At 35.0% G+C, this 20,580-nt stretch overlaps 1 protein-coding gene across 2 annotated transcripts in view; it reads right to left on the reverse strand.

The window, feature by feature from the left end:
- The window catches only part of AQR (aquarius intron-binding spliceosomal factor), a 93,568-nt gene that overhangs the window by 43,200 nt on the left and 29,788 nt on the right, over positions 1–20,580 (reverse strand). For both annotated transcript variants that reach the window (XM_046654542.1, XM_046654543.1), the window contains 7 exons: positions 20,179–20,295; positions 18,738–18,851; positions 17,050–17,153; positions 11,003–11,105; positions 8,384–8,504; positions 5,678–5,819; positions 2,636–2,814 (listed from right to left, as the gene is read on the reverse strand). In XM_046654542.1, the coding sequence (XP_046510498.1) occupies positions 2,636–2,814; positions 5,678–5,819; positions 8,384–8,504; positions 11,003–11,105; positions 17,050–17,153; positions 18,738–18,851; positions 20,179–20,295 (880 nt within the window). The remainder of the gene's footprint in view (positions 1–2,635; positions 2,815–5,677; positions 5,820–8,383; positions 8,505–11,002; positions 11,106–17,049; positions 17,154–18,737; positions 18,852–20,178; positions 20,296–20,580) is intronic.

Genomic DNA, 20,580 nt, shown 5'->3' on the forward strand with positions numbered 1-20,580 from the left:
CAATCTTCCTCAGCAAAAAGAGGAGGATTGGCAGTGGATGTTAGCTCAGGGCTAATCTTCCTCAAAAAAAAAAGTAGAGACGTTGGATGACAAGGGACATTAAAGTAGACCACACAGAATGTAATGTTACTCCACTTAGTCTTCATTTCTTTTCTGATTCATTTTTGTTAGTCATTGTATGATATAAATGCAAACTTAAGCAGTCTGTCTGTTCATAGCTTTGGTAACAAGACACACAACTGAATCAAATCAGCAATGTGAAGGTGTAGCTAACAGTACTGGGATCATTCTGGGTTTGTTTCAATATAGAGTGGGGTTCAAGTGTGCTAGAAATAGTAACTCTGATTCATAATAATGACCATTGTAATTATTTCCTAACAAATTCTATGCAAAGAAGCAGGAGAAGTAATGAAAACTAAGGGAACTATTCTACTCTGTCAGTTGCATTGCCTGTATGATTTCTGAACTGCAAAACTCATTAAAACTTCTAAGTCTTAGAGCCAAAGAAATAGCCGAGAAGTAATTTAGTCCCTACCAATGTTACTTTTTGGAATCACTGAGGGATAACCGCTAGTTCTCACCTAAAGCAGATCATTTTACTATGGAAGTCTTAGATCCACATGAAAAATACCTATATTACAATGAGCTCAACTCACTCTCTCCTTTCAACTATTTGCATTCACTCTTTCCTGACTGTGCCTTCTGGAGCGGAATCCAGCATTTCAGTTTTGTTAATTCTGTTTCCTTAATTTTACATGGAGTAACAGAGAAGACAAAAGCCTGAGCTTCATACCTTCTTGAAGGGACAAGAAGAATGTTTTATAGTATTCAGCTTAAACTCTTCAAAACTGTTCTGTTTTTACAGGACAATATTCATTACTGTTTACAGCACTTCCCTCTCACTTTTTGCCTCCATTTTCTATTTGGTTACTCTATCTGGGATCAATACAGGCACTGAATTTTAGCTCTGGCCTCCCAGAAAACACTTTTCTCTGTGCCACCACACCCAATAATGTGAATGACTGGTCCCACAATACCCTATTGTTTCTTATTTTGCCCACCAAAATTCACCCATTCTATTTCTCATTCTACCAGAGGCCTATATTTAAAAGAAAGCAAGCAAAAAAAAGAGAGAGAGACAAAAAGACTGTCTGATGTCCTTCTGTAACAGTCTCCAGAGTAATGGAGGAAAGGGGGTTGAATAAAACATCCATTTTTTTCCCTTAATACCATAATGCAGACTCATCTCTGTCATCCATAAACTTCTATAAAGGGTCTTTTTTTTTTTCAATGTTTTATTTCCAACCAGTACTACTTCTGGGGGTAGCCAATAAATTATTTCAATTTATTACCATGTAAAACAGTGTTTATTTTAATACCTCCTTAAGCTCCAAGGGGTAATAAATATAAGAACTTCTCCAGCAACTTAACGTCTCTCTGGAGATTCAGCAATAATAAAGGTACACATTATTCTAGATTGTAATGCACCAGATTGGAACTCTTTTGAAGGATACAGGAGTCACAAAAACAATCTGTCACAAACTACACCCACTACAGTGGCCATTTGTTAAACATGTGGCCAGCTTCACTGCTGGATTCCTTCAAAATTATTTGATAAATATATCATACAGTCCCTATGGTTATAAACAGCTATATTGGGAGCAATAATTTCTGAAAACTGATCTGGTAAGGGACTATCCCTTTCCTTCTGGCATGCCAAGAAGGGGGAAGGAGATAAAACCTACCGGCTACTATTTCTCACAACAGGGCAGCAAGAGCTCTCACAGACAGCTGGGAGAAAAATATAAAAGTGTCAATTAAAAATCAATTCATGTGCCATTTCTGGCAAGGTGTTATTGATATTTTAACTACCTGACTTAGTAACTTTGAACATACTTGCTTCCAAACAAAATTAGTTGTGACATAAAACTTCCATCCATAAAATCTTGCGTAGTGAAGAAACGGAAAATAACATTTAATTTCTCTGCAATTATTACTTATCCTTGAGTACCTTTGATTTCACTCATTCTTTATCTGACTTCCTCCCTTTGGTACAAATAAATTATTATTATTTCTTTCTGAGTTCTTTTACTAGTTCCCCCTAAAATTCCTTTTGAGCTTGTCCAATTTTGATTTTGTATATTTACTTTCCACAAATTATATATCCCTATTATGTTCACTTGCACTGCTTTTATCTTTTTTAAAAACAACAATTTTCCTTACTTGCTCTGCACATGTGCAAGTTATATGTGGGTTTCTTCTTTTCTTTAGTGAACAGTAATATTTTTATTCTTTTTATGCTGATCCTATAAATTCATAAACAATATCTTACTAAATTTAAGATTTAAAATGCTTTTCTCTTAGCTCTGCAAACCATAACTTCCAAAACACTTTGATATACATGCTATTTTCTATCTTTTATTAAAGTATTAAGGTATTTAATTATTCTTGTATGATCCTTGGTATTTTTACTATTAATAATTATAAAGACAACTGCTATTCTTTAAATCAAATTTTAAAGATAAAATTTAATAGAAGTTTAAAAGGGTAACATTTAGTGAAAGTACTTTGCTAATGCTCTAAGTCTATAAACTAAAAAGGCAAAAGGTAACTGCTTTTTGAAATACAAAATTACCTTCCCATTCATCTTTGATGTGATCGCGGACATTCAGATTGATGGTAACATCTGCACGAACTCGGGTCGGCCAGTTTTCACCTATGTTGGGTTTGGCAACCTCAACTACAGTGAAAGCCACAATGGGCTGAGCCATTCGTGCCCAACCACCAAATACTACACCACCATACTCAGACTGCCTGGAAATCAAAGAAGTAGATGATTACTTAAACAAAAATAACTTTTCCCCAACTTTTGGACAAGTAAAACTTGTAAGTAAGAATACATGTTTAGCTAGTATTTAAGCCCCAACATTAGTAACTCTTATTTCTAAACTTTTAAAAAAAATCTAAGTCCCAATTACATAGGGAGTATTTATGGTAGGATGAAACAGGCAAACATGGTCCAGAAAAGAAAGGGAAGTAGAGGAATATCCCCTACATCCATGGAAAAAATGATAACTCCATGTATATAAGAACTAAGCCATTTTGTCAAAGAATAAAATAATCGAACACATTTAGTTCTATTTTATATTCCAATCCTTTCCCCCTCTTTATGAAGATAGTCTCAACTGTTAACATTTTATCTTATATATTATAAGCATTTTTATAAGTTGTTTCAAAAATGTTTTGGAACAAGCTAGAATTTAAAAAATTAGAAACAAGCAAATGATAACATCTACGCAAATGCCTCCGTTAGGGCATAACGTTTAAGTTAAAAGATGCTATCATGGATTGGGGGAAAAATAATTAAGCTAGTTGTAATAACCACTAACATCCAAATACTCATTCTTTCTTCTTATATTAGTCTATCTAGTGCTTTAGTTTTCACATTAAATAGTGTATTTGGGAAATCTGTAACATAAAAACTGCAACACTCCAAAATTGGAAAAGACTGCCAAAAAAAGACATGCTTACAAATATAAAGAAAAACTATATCCTAAGTAAAGCCTTTGTGTCACAACAAAAAATCGTAGAACTTAAGATCAAAGAGTGAATCTAACTAAAAATAAAAGTTCTACAATCCAACGAGCTGGTTAGCACTGGGACAATTTCTGAAAGGCATTATTACCTTGTATCTAAACGCTTTTGTAATAACTTTCTATCACCTTCCCCACTTTTTTACAACTTTACTACAGTACAGTTTATATACCATAAAATTCAATTCAATAATTTTTAGTAAATTTACAGACTTGTGCATCCACCGCCACAATCCAATTTTAGAACAGTTCCCTCATACTTAAAAAAGATTCCTCCGGTTCAATTGCAGTCAATCCCTGTTTCTACCCCCAGGCAACCATTAATCTACTCTCCCCGCTTATAAAATCTACCTGTAACATGAAGCATTAAAAAGTATGTAGAGATTTCTGTTCCTCATAAGCATATACTTTCTTACACTGCTCAGTCGTTTCAGCAGCTTGAAAACATGATCATTAGAACTACGCAATGAGTAAAAATGCCCCTGCTAGTTTTCTACCTTCAGGACACATGGAACAGAAAGAAGCCAAGACCCTTTGTAGATCTCATCAATTTTAACAGTTTTCACTGACGGGCAATTAGGAATGAAAATTTAGAAAAATTTATTATCACGTTAACTTCAAAAAGTGAAATTTTTCCTTGTGGCAGAAAATAATGTAAGTAAAAAAAAAATGTTCTTTATTAATAGACCGTACGAATGCTAAGTATTACTGTTTTATTTGGCATTGAAGTAAAACATAAGTGAATTTTATTTGATGAACTGCTAGTTAATAAATCCCTTCTTTGCAAAATGGCCAAAATTAGGTCCAGAATCTGAGCATGTAAATGCAAGGTAACCATAAATTATAAGTAAGCTTTCTGATTAAGCACTCCCCCGGGGTCCAAACAATGGGCAATGATTTCAGCAAAGCTGTGGGCAGGGATAATCAGCCAGTGGGTATACAAATTTCAGAGTGCTAGCCTGCCTACTGACTCAACTGATTATTAAGTCAAAAATAGTTTATGTTGTGTTTTATAGTCTCACCCAGAATAACTTTTCACATAATAATTAATTAAAAAATAGAACTGTGTATGAAATAAAATATGGAAGTGAGAAAAACGGATCATAACCAGTGTCCATGTAGCTCTCTGTAACTAGCAAGGAGAGAAGCCTGGAAGATAGCTGAATCAGTTCACAGTCACAATGTTAAGCTTTTCATATAGAATGCAGTATAACTGTGTATGTATGCATGGTGTGACTATCATGTAAGGAGAACTCATTTTACAGAATTATTTAACTCATTTATATTCACTTAGATAATTAACATATCTCCATCAATTTCATACTTAGAATGAAATAGTGAATGAAGGGCATTTACCCACGGTCAGTCACGTTGAAAAGGCAAAACTAACCTTTACAAATCTCATAATACAGAGCTGTCTATGATAACTAGAATTAAGTCTTTTCTTAGCTAAAGGAACTCCAGACATGAACTAGTAGGTAGAGAGCTGAGTTTAAACATAAGAATTCCTTGAATACTGAGACATACTCAACTGGCCCTAAAGTAAATGTTGATGTCTCTTCAAGGCAATCTATGGGACTTTCCAATATTCCATTCTGTGCAATGTTCAGGAATTCCCCTCATCTCCCACCAGGTTCCTTAGAGAGGCTGACTGAGACTAGTGGTGACAGCCACAAAAGCAGCAGGGGTAGCAGAACACCCCTTCATAAGCTTCTCCTAGGACTTAAAATGTCCTGCCCTAGCACAGGTCTGCGGGCCAACCCACACCCTTCCCTCTTTACCCTTTTACTAATGCCCAACCTACTCCCCTCTACATTTCTCCCTCCCACCTGACCCCCCTAGAATGATGACCTCTCCTCCCTTATCCCCAGCCCCACTCCCAAGTACCCAGATACATATTTTATATTTTAGACCTTTTGATATATTCTAATTCACATTAAACAATTTCTCAAAGAGTGGCTCATACTTTGGAGGGCATCTTCATGCCAGGTATATTATTTCTAAATGTACTTAGGAGGTTTCTGATAGAAGTATGTCAGGCACAGTTTACATCTCTTCATTGCAAGTGGAACCAATTTACGAACCATGGCTTCATTCTGCTGACACTATCCTCGATGTCCTGCCTAATTTCATAAGTTGATTCTAAGCGGAAGAGATTAAAGTTCCTTAGGAGGTAATCATGAAGAGTCAAAAACTGCAAATTCAACTTGGGAAGCGCAAGACAACCTGAAAAGGAATAACATCCATATTTGAAGTATATTTTTAGTCAGATGTCTGCTCTATGTATAAAAAAAGTTAACAAATTTGGTAAGAATCTAATTTAATGATGTCTCAAATTCAGCATATTTGACAAGGTCTTGATTAGGCATTGATTATATGTTACTCCTGGAGTTATTTCCCTTCTCTGACTATATTAATGAACAATATTTTTTCCATTATCCTCACTTAACACTATTTCCCTTGGAGAATAAGTGGCCAACCACTCAAGAGCAATATCAAAAAGGTTAAAAAAAAGAACCCCAAAACACATTTTATTGGCAAATCATATGATTTTCATCATCCCTATCCATACTCACCAAAGCAATAATGCACCTAAAGGCAAGAAACATCGATGTACAAAAATTTCAAATAATTTATGTTAGTAAACTCTGACTTATAATCTAATTCAATTTCCTTCAGGCCAGAGGCGGAGGAAAAGCATCTCTTTTGATAGCATGATTTTATTAAAAAAAAAAAAAAGACAAAATCAAAATGTCACCATTTTGCAACCATTTCGTCAACTCACAAAATTGAATTAACAAATCTAGGATGTTAAGCAGCAATAGCTGCTAATATCACAAAAAGAGAGAACCAGACATTATGTGCTTCCTGATGAAAGAACACACCATCTCCAAGAATCTTGCCGAAGAGAGAACCTCAGCCTGATCAAGCCTCTGCATCCAGCTGCCAATTTGCAAGAAAAATAAGGAGCAGAAGAACATGCTGAATTGCACTGTGAGCAGTCAACCAGAAAAATCTAGACTGTGGAAAACTATACAGATCAAGCAACTCAGATTGTTCAACAGAAAGAAAAGGAAGGGATATAGGGGGTACCCGTTAAGTAAAAGACATTTTAAAAATGTACATAACTGACTATGTGTCTTGGGATGCCCAACTGGGTGATAAAACTAGGAAGAAATACAAGATAGTGACTGCTATAAAAGTCAGGAAATGGTTACTTTCAAGTGGAGGGAAGAAGTGGTAACTAGGAGGGGACACATGGGAGGGTTCTGGGATGGCTGACAAGGTGGTTACAAGAGTTTCATGATGTTTCCTTTATGATAATTAGCGAAGTTCTATATTTTGTGTGGCTTTCTATATTAGTGTTTATTTTATAGCAAAAAGGTTAAAAAAAGGGAAAATTTTTACAAAGATTTTCTTTACAATTCTTATATTATATTGTTTTATATCTGTTCCAATTTCACTTATTTTCTCCTTGGGAGCTAGAAGCAGCTTGCATAATCATGCAGAATTAGCTTTGATCTTTGCCTATTTCACAGCATCAGACATTGGGCCTCCAAAACACAATCCCATCCACTGTCAATGGAGAACAATGGCAAGACATAGCCAAGTCTCTGGAAGCAGCTATGTTACAGTCAAACCATTTGGCAACTACTATTGTTCTGAAATACTTTCATTCCATCTAAGGTACAAAGACTTAAATTTTGAGAAGTACTCCTTTTCACTTCGTTAATCAGAGGAGTGAAAGAAAAATAATATTTTATACTAAGCAAAATGCGTTTTAAACTCAGAGCAGCATCATTGAATAGATATAAGACTGTTTACATTTTTAAGGATACATAAACATTTTATTAAAAAGATAAAATACTCATGAGTGGTATTTGCCTTTTAGGGGCTGATGAGTCAGAGTTAGATGTCATATATATATGGTCATAAATGTTTTTAGGATGAATGAATTAGAAAAGTGAGAAAACAATGCATTAACCACTGTAAGAACTTAAAAAGATCTGAAGGTCCCCTATTCTGAAATCTAGTACCATTTGAGAGCGCTGGGTCTATTGGGGTTATGACTCCAGGATCTGACTCCGAAATAACAATTTTCCTCTTAAATTAACATACCAGTGCTTACATAGTGACGTCTTTACAACAGCCTATTTCCTCTAATAATAATACTATTATTCAAAAGATTTCCTGTAATTTTTTTCAAAATAGGTCTTCAAAATGTGTCAGAATGCACTTTGACATACACTGAATTGTCGCGAACTCTCATCCTTAAAGGATGAGTGAAAGCATTTAGAAACAATCTGTTGAGAACTAGGTAGGTAAACAAACTAGGCAATTCCATTTTGGATCAAAACGAAGGGTTTATTATTAACCAATGACAATGTCTTTTTTTTTGTTTGGTGGTCATTAGCTGGCTCTACAAGGAATTCAAAAGAGCCTCTAAAAAATGCTTTGAAAAATAAAGCACTACCAAACAAAGCCTATTATAGTGACATAATGAAAGCTACATTTCCTGTATTATTAGGTCTCCTTAAAATTCAGTTTTATTGCTTTAAAATGGTCATAGATCATACAGGATAATACATACACCCACACACATTAGGGCATAGCTAAATTTAATAAAAATCCTTAATGCTAAGCATTCAAAATATTGAATAGTTTCTAGCTTCTAAAGTTGAACTTGAAGGTACCAGAAAATTATCCTCATGTATGTATTTTCAGTTACATATGATGAATTTGAAAACTAAGTTTCATGTTACACTTGAATCTGTATTTCTTTACCATACCTTCTCCAGAATAGTACTCAGTTGGGACAATATTTTCATCCCATATGATTTTCTCAGTTGGATACAAAGGCATCTGGTTCAACTGCTGAATCTGAGAAATTCGACGTTCGTGACGAGATACCTAAAAGAAACAGGTTCGGGCAGAAAGTTTTTAATCAAAATAATTTATGGAGAAACTCACCACCAAGTATGGAATGAGAAGTTTCATGTCTTTCAGTTACTGCAGCGCTTAAAAAGATATTTTTTTTTCCTTTTTCCATTTTCTCCATAAATCAAAGATAAAAGAGGTACCAATCGTGATGGGCTTCAAGAATCAGACAGATCTGAGTTCAACTCCCAGCACCTCTATTTATGAACTATGTAAAAGCTGGGAAAGTTACTTCAACCTCCTCGATCTTAGTTTCCTTTTCAGTAAAACAGATAAAACGCCACTCACATCTCAGGTTTCTTATGAAAATGAAATGGAAGAAAATAGTGTTAAAGTACCTGGCACATGCAAAGACCTTAAAACTCATAGCACTTAGTATTCTACCAATGTAAGGAAAAGAACAGCAGCCCTATGTCTTAGGTTATAGTTTTTATTCCTGTACTAACAAGCTGAACAATCTGCGAAACTTTATTAATAACCTGGTCTCAGTCTTCTTTGTAAAATCAGAGTTGGACTTGATGATATCTGTGTACCCTTCCATTGTTAATATTATAGTAATCTATCTCAAAAGCAGAAATATGTTTGTTACCTAACAGATGCTAAAATAATGGCATATTTCAAAAATGTGTCACATATTTTCAGCAGAGATAGTATTATTTTAGCAAAGAAGATAATGGGATATCATCTAAACAATACGTATATCTTAACTTTTTAATCATAATTTGTATTAGAAGAATCCAAAGCCGGAGGAAAGCCTTTAGGAGAGGCAGGAAATGACAGATATTGCAGCACTATAAAATTTTAAAATTGTTTTCTTTTGGTATAACTATTTAAATTTTAAGGATGAAATCTTAGCTATAAGACCCTAAAAGGCATAGGATAACTTTATACTCAAACCTATTTTCCATTAGAAAGATTCCTGGAAAAATCCTTGTTTCTTTCTATAGTAAGTATTTACTATTAATCCCTAAAACCTGACTTATGAGAGAAGATTTTAAATTGTCAGAAAATAGGACAAGGAATTTTTAAAAAGCACTTGTAGTCAGAGACAATGAAAAGTGATTCGTAAGAAGGAAGGCAAAGACAGTGACCCAAGACATGTATTTCACGTAAGTAAATATACAGGTAAAAAGGTATTTTCCATACTTGAATTAATTTAAAACCCTTCCCAAGGATTTCTCTCCAAATGGCACTTAAACACCTGTTACCAGGCTTAAAACACCTGCTACAAATAGTTTCTTGTTACTGCACCCAAAACTAGCACATCCTCTTGCTCTCTACAGTAAGGGATTATATTTTACACCCTATTTAAAAAATATTAGCTTGGAATATAAGTCACAAAATCACATGCCCATTACTGTTCCATATGTGTAAAAAAACGTATATACACATCCACACAGTGTATGTTTGAGTAGGTATAAAAAAATGTCTGAAACATAGAAAAAACAATTCAACCTTATAGCAGTCAGGAAACGAAAAATTAAAACAAGCTATTATGTTTTTACCCATGAGACTGACAAAAATTGGGACGACTCATAACATCCAAAGCTGGAAAGAGCTTAAGGAGACATACTTCAATACATTGTTGGTGGCAACACACACCTTTTGGAGGATAGTTTGGCTGCCTCTTTTATCTTTGAAATAAGCACACACTTTAGTCAAACAATTTCACTTCTAGGATCACTCCTAAATGTTCAATTTTGGGCACAAAGAGCCATGTACAAGGAATGTATCATTATTTCTAATAGTGAACATGGCAAATAACCTAAATATTCACAGTGGGGTATGGGCAAATACTCATCCATTTTATAAAATAGTCTACTGAAGTTGAAAGTAAGGTATATTCCTTCCCCTCAATTTTGCTATCAATCTAAAACTGCACTAAAAAAATAAAGTTTTACCAAAAAAAGGTACTAGTTTGAGTTAAAGCCCCTCATTTCCCAAAATGACTGAGAAACCCCTTGGAATTCTAAACTACTAAGTCAGTGATAACTTACTCTATTTCTAAACATTTCTGAGTTTTCCAGTGATAAAGGTATAGCTTAATATTCAAGGCTCTATATTTAAATGGTAACTTTTAAAATTAACAGTTATATAGATAGATATGAATAAATATGCAATGCGTGTGTGTGTGTGTAAGCATGACCTCTTAAAGGCAGGAATGGTGTCAGCTCTCTACATATCCCCAATGCCTGAATCCAGTGCTTGACAAAGAATTGCTCATAAATGGTTGTGTAGAATGAATTCATACCATAAAGCAGTTTTAAGGGGTAAACACTTAAGAAGCGGAATCCAAGAGATGAGAAAAGAAATCTGAGAAAATCAAATGATGATTTAATTCCAAAACAGGTAGGAATTATCTTCCTAATCTTTAGCCTGGAAAAAAATCTTTATCAAATCCTACATCTTTAAGCATGATTCAAAATGGCAGGGAAAACCTCATGTAAAATTCAAGGAACATTAATATTTACCAGCAATTCCAGAAGGAATTCTTTATCAAAAGTTGTGTCTTCAGTTTTAGGAAGAGTTGGTAACAAGCAGAGGTATGACGCCACCTGGTGGAGTGTATTTGAACTGCAGAATAAAGAATATGCAGATCAGAATATTTTCTTCTTTTTTTTTTTTAAAGATTGGCACCTGAGCTAACAACTGTTGCCAATCTTTTTGTTTTTTTCCTGCTTTATCTCCCCAAATCTCCCGGGTACATAGCTGTATATCTTAGTTTGCTTTATCTCCCCAAATCTCCCAGGTACATAGGTGTATATCTTAGTTGTGGGTTGTTCTAGTTGTGGCATGTGGGACGATGCCTCCTCAACATGGCCTGATGAGCAGTGCCATGTTCGCGCCCAGGATCCGAACCCGCGAAACCCTGGGCCGACAAAGGGGAGCACTCGAACTTAACCACTCGGCCACGGGGCCAGCCCCCAGAATATTTTATGCTTAATGTCCTTTACTTCACTTTTAAAACACGTAATTTCACAGATTGCTTAAAAAGTTTTACTTAGAAAATATATCCTTTGACATGAGTAATAAATATAAAAAATCAGCAACTAAAGTTAAACATCTAACAACGGATTCTCAAAGCATCTTCGGCAAACGTCTCATGTTCTCCGCGACCCTTTCAGGCAGTCTGCAAGGACAATGCTTTTTCTATTAATACTAAGACATTATTCAGTTTTTTTCACTTTCTTTACATACACAGTGACAGTGTGAAAGCAATGGTCGGTAAGAATGCTGGCACGGATCAAGGGGGTGGTACCAACCAGTACCGGAAGTAGTCACAGCATTCCTCACTGCCACACGCAGTTTTAAAACAAAGCCAGTTTTGTTTAAGAATGCCCTTGATGAAGTAGCAAAAAATCATTAACGTCATTAAATATGGACTCGAGTATCTGTTTTTTAAAAATTTTGTGTGACATAATGGGAAGGATATTTTGCACACAATTGCTACCTGAAAGAACAACTGAAAAATCATGGTTATTCAGACTGGAATAAATAACAAAAGAATTTTCAAATTTCAAAAACAAACCTGTAACTTCAAGGAAAACAACTTAAAGTATTTGTTGCCAAAGCTTAAATTTGAGCTTCCAAGTGAAAAACTGGAATTTTGGAAAACTTGCATTTGCCACTGTGAGACTGACAGCTTTCCACCACCTTAAATACAGTTTCATCACCGTCCAAAATTCCCTCAAACTTTCTCTCCCGGTCCCTGGTGACCACTAATTTGTTTTCAGTCTCTATAACCTTGCTTTTTCCAGCCGGTCAAATCAATGGAATCATACATTATGTAGCCTTTTGACACTGGTTGCTTTCACTTAGCATAATGCATTTGAGATTCACCTACATTGCTGTGTGTATCAGTAGTTGGTTCCTTTTTACTGCTGAGTAATATTTCATTATATGGACATTTCACAGTATTTTTATTCACCTAACAGTTGAAGGAGATTGTGTATTCCAGTTTTTGACAACTACAAATAAAAATACTACATATATTTCTGTACAGATTTTTGTGTGACCAGAAGTGTTCATTTCTCTTGGGTTTGTTTGTGAGAACACTAAATCATACTGTAAATGCATGTTTAACTTTACAATAAAACTATCAAATTTTTCCAATGTGGCATTACCATTCTGGATTCCCACCACAAGGTATAAGAATTCCCAGTGCTCCACATCCTTGTCAAGAGCCAATATATTGTTGTTCTTACAAATAAGTCTAATAGGCACATCATGGTATCTCATTATGATTTAAATTTACATTTCCCTAATGACTAACGATGCTAAGCATCTTTCAGTGGGTTTATTGAAATCTATCTATTTTCTTTGGTGAAGTATCTGTTCAAATTGATAGCCATTTTTTTTTTTAAAGATTTTATTTTTTCCTTTTTCTCCCCAAAGTCCCCCAGTACATAGTTGTATATTCTTCGTTGTGGGTCCTTCTAGTTGTGGCATATGGGATGCCACCTCAGCGTGGCCTGACGAGCAGTGCCATGTCTGTGCCCAGGATTCGAACCAACGAAACACGGGGCTGTCTGCAGCGGAGCACGCGAACTTAACCACTCGGCCACGGGGCCAGCCCCTTGATAGCCATTTTTTAATTGCTGTTTTCTTATTATTGAGTACTGAGACTTCTGGATACCAGTCCATCATCAGATATGTGTTTGGCCAATATTTTCTCCCAGTTTGGGGCTTCTCTCTTCATTCTCTTAATGTCTTTCTAATACAAGTTTTAAATATTGATAAAGTCCAATTTACCAAGTTTTTACCTTCTGGATTGTGGCACAAATCTCTGCACAAACCACAATCACAGAGATTTTTCTCCTATATTTCCTATAAGTTTTAGTTTTGATATTTAGGCCTATGATTCATTTTGAGTTAATTTGTGTACATGATGCAAAATAGAGGTCAAGTTTCATACTTTGCATATGGATGTCCAAGTGTTCTGGCACTACTGTTGAAAAGATTATCCTTTCTTCAATAAGCTGCCTTGGTACCTTAATCAAAAATCAACTAACCATATATGTGTGGCATATTTCTGAACTCGACCCTGTTCCAGTGATCCGTATGTCTACTCTTTGTCCAATACCACAATGTCTTGATTACTGTAACTTTATAGTAAGTCTTGAAATTAGGTACTGTAGTGGAAATCCTCCAACTCTGCTCTTTTTCAAAATGGTTTTGGCTATTCTAGTTCCTATGCCTTTCCATATTAATTTTAGAGTAAGCTTGTCCATTTCTATAAAATATCCTGCTGGGATTTTGACTGGAACTGAATGATATCTCTAGATCAATTTTGGTGACTTCACACCTTAACTGAGTCCTCTCATCCATGAGCAAGGAATATTTCTCCATTTTTTAAAATTAATTCACTTTAATTGCACAGACTTCCTTAACATGGTTTTCAGACACCACACTGAAACTAACTTTTAAAAAAACTACCACTTGTCAAGTGGTATAGTATATAGTATCGAAGAAGAATATTCTCAATTACTTGAAAAAGCTATTGAAATACACTTCCCTCTGTGTAAGCCTGAATTTTCTTCATTTACTTCAACCAAAACAACTCACAACAACTGAATCCAGAGCAGATCTGCAAATCCAACTGTCTTCCAAATGTCTGATTAAGCCAGACATTAAAGAGACTTGCAAAAAGGTAAAACAATGCCACTCTTCTCACTATGTATTTTTTTCATTTTGGAGAATCTATTTTTCATTAACAATACACATGCTAACATAAAATGGATTTTAATTGATCTTGTTAATGAATTAAGCACAGTAGTCCCCCCGTATCCACGGGGGATACATTCCAAGATCCCCAGTAGATGTCTAAAAGCACAGATAGTACTGAACGCTATATATACTATGTTTTTTCCTATACATAGCTATGATAAAGTTTAATTTATAAATTAGGCACAGTACGAGATCAAAAATTTCTCTTCGGCATATCTGACTTGCCAGCATCACTACTCTTGCACTTTGGGGCCATTATTAATTAAAATAAGGGTTACTTGAACACAAACATTGGGATACCACGACAACTGATCTGAAAACTGAGACGACCACTAAGTGACTAACAGGCAGGCAGCGTTTATAGCGTGGATCCGCTGGACAAAGGGATGACTCTCATCCTGGGCGAGACAGAACGGGATGGCACAGGTTTCATCACGCTACTCAGAATGGCATGCAATTTAAAACTTATGAACTGTTTACTTCTGGAATTTTCCATTTAATATTTTTGGACCACGGTTGACTGCAGGTAACTGAAACTGTGGAAAGTGAAACCGTGGATAAGGGATAACTAGCGTATTTAAAATTTTTTCAGTTTTAATTTCTAATATAGTAAACATAATGGCTATAATCCACATAAAAAAATTTCTTTGAGATCCTCAATAATTTTTAAGAGTATAAAGGAGTTCTATTGGTAAAAATAAATTCCCTGGATGGATTATGCAGCTAAATTAAATGTAAAAAAACAAATCTGCAAAAGTGCTTTAAAAATAGAAGACAATATTTTTTGTAATCTTATGGTGAAGAAGGCCTTGCATATAAAGCATTTGTTATTGTTATTAAAAAGATGGAAAGATGTGATTAATTAACATCTGCAATAACAAAATATACCATAAACAAAGCTTAAAAGTGAGAAACTGAAAGAAAATAATTGCAACACAAACTAGACAAAATATTAGTATCCAGAATACATAAATGTTCAGAAAAAAAAATCAACAAAAACTACAAGCAATGGAATACAAACTAGCAAAGGATAATAACAAGCAAATTATAGAAGAAATGCAAACGGGCAAGAAAAATAGAAAGATGCTCAATCTCCCCCGATATAATCACAGAATGTAAAGTAAAACAATGAGGGTTTTCCCCCCTTGGATTAGCAAAAACTAAAGACTAATAGACTAATTTACCTACTGTTGGTAGGGAGAACAATAAATCCTCCTACATTGTTGGTGTAGTACATAACTGGTATATATTTTGAAGGAAATTTAGCAATATATAACAAATATTAAACACATAAGCCCTTTGAGTCAGCCATTCTGCTTCTGGGAATCAGTAACAAAAATTTTTACCTAGAAGCAAAAAGGATATTCATTACCAAATTATTCGTACTAGCCAAAAATTTAAAAATTCAAGATTCACCAATGGGAGAATGATTAAAAAATAGTATGGCAGACCTGTTCAAACTCTATGAAGTTATTTAAAAGGAGGAAGCAGATCGATGCGCTATTGTAAGAGTTAATATTAAATTCTCATGTAAAAATGAACAAGCAGACCAACATCGGTTGTTTAATTTAAATAGCCAACTAACTAAACATAAATCCTCCCAAGAGTTAAGGACAATGGAGAAATAGCAAAGCACAGTGGTTAAAAGTTAGGGTTCAGAATAATAAAGAATGAAATCTTGCCATTTATGACAACATGGATGGACCCTGAGGGTATTATGCTAAGTGAAATAAGTCGGACACAGAAAGTTATAATCTCACTTATATGTGGAACCTAAAAAAACAAACAAAAAAAAACAAGCTCATAGATTCACAGAATAGATTGGTGGTTTCCAGAGCCAGGGGATATGGGGGTTGAAGGGAGTCAAAAGGTACAAACTTCCAGTTATAAGATAAATAAGTCCTGGGGAGGTTATGCACAGCATGGCCAACTATAGTTAATAACAATGTATTGTATATTTGAAAGTTGCTAAGAGAGCAGATCTTAAAAGTCTCTTCACAAGAAAAAAAGTTCTGTATGTATGGTGACAGATATTAACTAGACTTAGTGTGGTGATCTTTTCAGAATATATAAAAATATCAAATCATTATGTTGTACATCTCAAACTAATGCAATGTGTGTCAATTATACCTCAATAAAAAGAAAATTAAAAAAAAATGTTAGGACTCAGAAATCATACTACCTAGGTTCAAATCCTATCTCTGCCACTTACTTGTGTAAACTGGGTAAATTACTTAACTATTCTGTGCCTCAGTTACCTTATATGTAAAATAGTACCTACTCTTCCCACACGGATGCTTTGAGAATTAAACTATTTATACACTTAGTAGAGTGCCTACCACACAGCAAATAAATGTATGCTATTAGTACTATTTTCAAAAAAAGTGTAACATCAGAAATCTAAATGCCAGAGAATATTACTAACTTCATAAACTTTAAATACGCAAAAATTTTCCTAAGTCATATCTCTAATATCACATATCATCAACATTTATTGGTTTCTGTAGTATGCTGTTTATGATTGATGGGATAACAGCTTTATGTTCCACTTTAAAGAAAATATAAGATCTAGGAAAACTGTATAAGTTATGAAAAATATAAATTTTACCAAAAAAAGAAAGAGAAGATGGGTAATTATATTTAAGTGACTCAGAGATACCACTAGAGAGAAGTGGTATTTCTAGCTGTCAGTGAAGAGTAGCACAGCAAGTAACATTACCTAAAATAGTGTAAAAGAGACTAACAGCAGAAAAGAAAATTAAAATGCAGTTTTCCTTTCATGTTGCCTTACCTAAGAGGTCCAAAAAACTTGATCAAGGATTCCCGAGTATCTACTTCTGCCACATTTGAGAGGGCAAAATCATAGAGTTCAGGGAAATGTGCAAAAGCAGCTCTCTAGAAAAGAGCAAAAAAAAAATTAATGTTTACATATTAATACAATCAACTACAATTTATATACTATATAATGGAAATAATATTTAAAAAATATATTAATGCACTTCTCTTTCTTATATGCTTCTCATATGGGACTTCTGCCTTATTCAGTCATAAGCATTCAATACAATGAGAAAAAACTAGAATTGTTCTAGTAGGAATGCAAAAACAAAGAGTCAATGTTCAGTTTTTTAATTTTAAAACTGTATTTTGAATATAGATAAAAATAGCCATGAAGGCCAGCTTTACTGACAGGAGGGGAACTGGCCTAAAAAAATTAAAAGAAAGTCCCAAGGGAAATTCTCCACTAAAGAGAGAGCTTGAGAGAGAGGCCAAAAGCCTAGTGTGCTTGTGCCCTGCTATCTTTTAGAACTCTGGAAAGAGAGGACCTTACAGGGTAGCACCTTCAACCAACAGGGGGTAAGCTGCAAGAAAACAGAAATAGTGGCATTATGCTGATTTAGTAAGAGTGTGTGAGACAACATTCCTAGTCTTCCTTAATGCCCATGTGGCACAGAGAAGATCAGGAGTTTTCATGTGCCCCACAGTGGATAACACAGAATGTTGCCGAGGTTATGCATGAGCCTGCCATAGGATTACTACAGGCAATGAAACAGTAACTCTGCAATCCAAGCCTTAGAGTAAGCTGTCTAAGCAAAGAAACGAATGTTAGTCAGCTCTCAGGAGAACTCCAGTACCATCAAGAACAAGGTTGGGGCCTCATTAGCAGGGAGATATCCAGGCTCCTCAGGAGCAACCATCACGCCTTGCCTGTGCCGAGAGAAGAGACCACGTGCCACAGTAGCTGTGGTCACTTCAAAGGCAGAGGCAGAAGGACAAGAACACTAATGCTCTGAAAAAAGCAGGAAAAGACACTTGAGCTGGGACAGTGTGCAGATCATTCCTCTTCCAAAGAATGAGGCTATCCTAGTGTCTCCATGTTCCCAGATGCCACTTTGGGAGAGGAGAGGAAAAGCAGAGACTCCTTGACAGGTGGTGGAATTGAATACGAAAGACAGTTTGAACTTAAGTTTGACTTAGTCTTTACCCAAAAAAAGACTTCTTAAAACAGAAAGAAATGAATTACTTTAAATTGACAAAAGCTTCTTTCTGCCACCAGAGGAAATGGAGCTCAAGAGCAAGATGAAATCAGTAATAGAAAACAAACAAAGGCACTTTTCCAGCAGATCTGAGCTGTACTGGTAAATTTCAGTCTCATTATGTGTGTTTATCTTTCAAATTATAAATGCTTACACATACTTTGTCACGTTGAAATAGTCTTTCATAAAATAAAACTAATAATGCACCAAACTGGCCCAATAACTAATATTTCTGAGTGTCAAACATCAGTATATTGATTCGCAGGACTTAGGACTATGAAAGAATGCCATTTTTTTCATTAATTCATCAGAATTGCCAATATTTACAAAGTTCAAGATGAAAACACTATTAAGTATCTTTTTCTATTTGTACTATACAAAAGAAAAATTATTTATGACCCAACTTTACGGAGCAGAGGCAAAGGCGATAATGCATTTCAATTACCTGTAGAGAAGTAATTCTATCATAGTGAATTGTAGTCATCTCGTTCTCTGTCAGAGCATTTCCAGTCTGGTCATTAATCTCAAAACCAGTATAGAACTTAAGCATGTCCAAAAGCTGAAAGGATACATTTAAATTAATAAACTGTGTGAACATAAGAGCAAGAAAGCATGAACAAACACTATTTACTAAAAATAATAAGTCCTATTCCTTCTTAGAGGTGCTTAAAAACTGGAATGTAAACAATGCAACAAACACTTCAGAACATATCCGAACGTGTTTTACTTATGTGAGAATAAAGTATGTGCCTTGTGAATAAATCGTCTATTTCATATACATAGCTACTTCTGCAAGAAGAACTTAAACTGCAATTCCAATACTAAAGAGACATTAAGGATTCTAATGAAAAAAAAAAAATCTATCTACATCACTGCAAATTTATAGAACTATACCACTAGAGGGAACTCCTGAGGTCTTTACTTATGCCACTTAGAATTTCTGAATGAGGGCTTTGGAATTCATAATTAGAGATACTCTTCTCTATGTGCTTCTTCTATTAGAGGAAAAACAGCAAGGTGGAAAAGCTAAGTTATTCATTCCTCTCATCAGTCTCTGTGGCCATCAAGCCCTACTGCTAACAAAGGCCTGCTTTCCCCCTGTGCCGGCAGCATCAGTAGTCTACAGGTTGCGTTCACCCCAAATCTTTATCATTCTTAATTCTAATCTATGGCCGATCAGATATTAGGATTTTAATATATTTCAATATACTTGGCAAATCACTGGATAGAAATTTAGCAAGAGAATGAGAAAAAAGGAATGCTTACAGATAAAAGATAAAAGAATTCTTAAAAGAATATGCAAACACACAAAAATTGTATCTCCAACTATGATCTCATCAAAAGGCAAGAGTTAGAAGTTTGTTAGAAGACTCTTCTTCTGGATGACATTACTGGGAAGGCAAAACCCTAACACTTTGTCTTCCTATCCAAAGTAGCATACGGAGTGCATATGCCTTCCTTCTTAAGGCAGCAGACTAAGTATACACACACTTCCATGCTATTGACTGCCTCTGTCACCATCATCTTATGGAAAGAGAACCATGGTATTAAGGTGTAGTTCACTTGAAACTAATGCTCATCATCTATTATATTCCATAGCATGTGGGACTACATCACACATAATTTAGTCCAATAATAAAATCACATGTGATTAACAAAGGATTATAATATATAGTTACTAGAGGTAACCTACAAAAGAATACATTCATTTTGTATATTAAGACTTGATTTTACTTTAAAATGACTAACTGGGAATTCACATTATTCAATTCAATATTTAGCAAAATTTACTTTCTGTCATACCCTGGTACTTTCAGTTGCACAGCAAAGAAAAGATCAATTTAGAAATGAAAATGATAAGTATGTTCAAATACATCAATGCTCACCTGGGAAAAAAGATGGCCATCCTCTTCCCTATGAACAAGATTGGAAAGGTAACAGTGAACCAAAAGGTGGGAGTCATCCAGGATGGTATTAAACCAGCGCCTTGTGGGGAGCAGGGCCTAGAAAAAATATACATCACAGCAATAATTATGTCTGCATGTTCTCTGTAGCCAGAGGCGAAGTCTACTGATATTTAACTCACAAATATTAATCATGCACGGACAGAGGACCCTCCAGCCTCCCAAGAGACATGGTGCACTAAGCAAGGGGTCTGGTCCATATTGTAAATAAATTCAGTGGTAATATTTCTAAACAAAATTCAGCACTGGAAGAAATCTCACAGATATTTCGACGACTAGTTTTCAAACAAAATCCTACACAAAATTCCAACATGTACTGTGTGT

The sequence above is a fragment of the Equus quagga genome, chromosome 2, assembly GCF_021613505.1.
Source record: "Equus quagga isolate Etosha38 chromosome 2, UCLA_HA_Equagga_1.0, whole genome shotgun sequence".
NCBI lineage: Eukaryota > Metazoa > Chordata > Mammalia > Perissodactyla > Equidae > Equus > Equus quagga.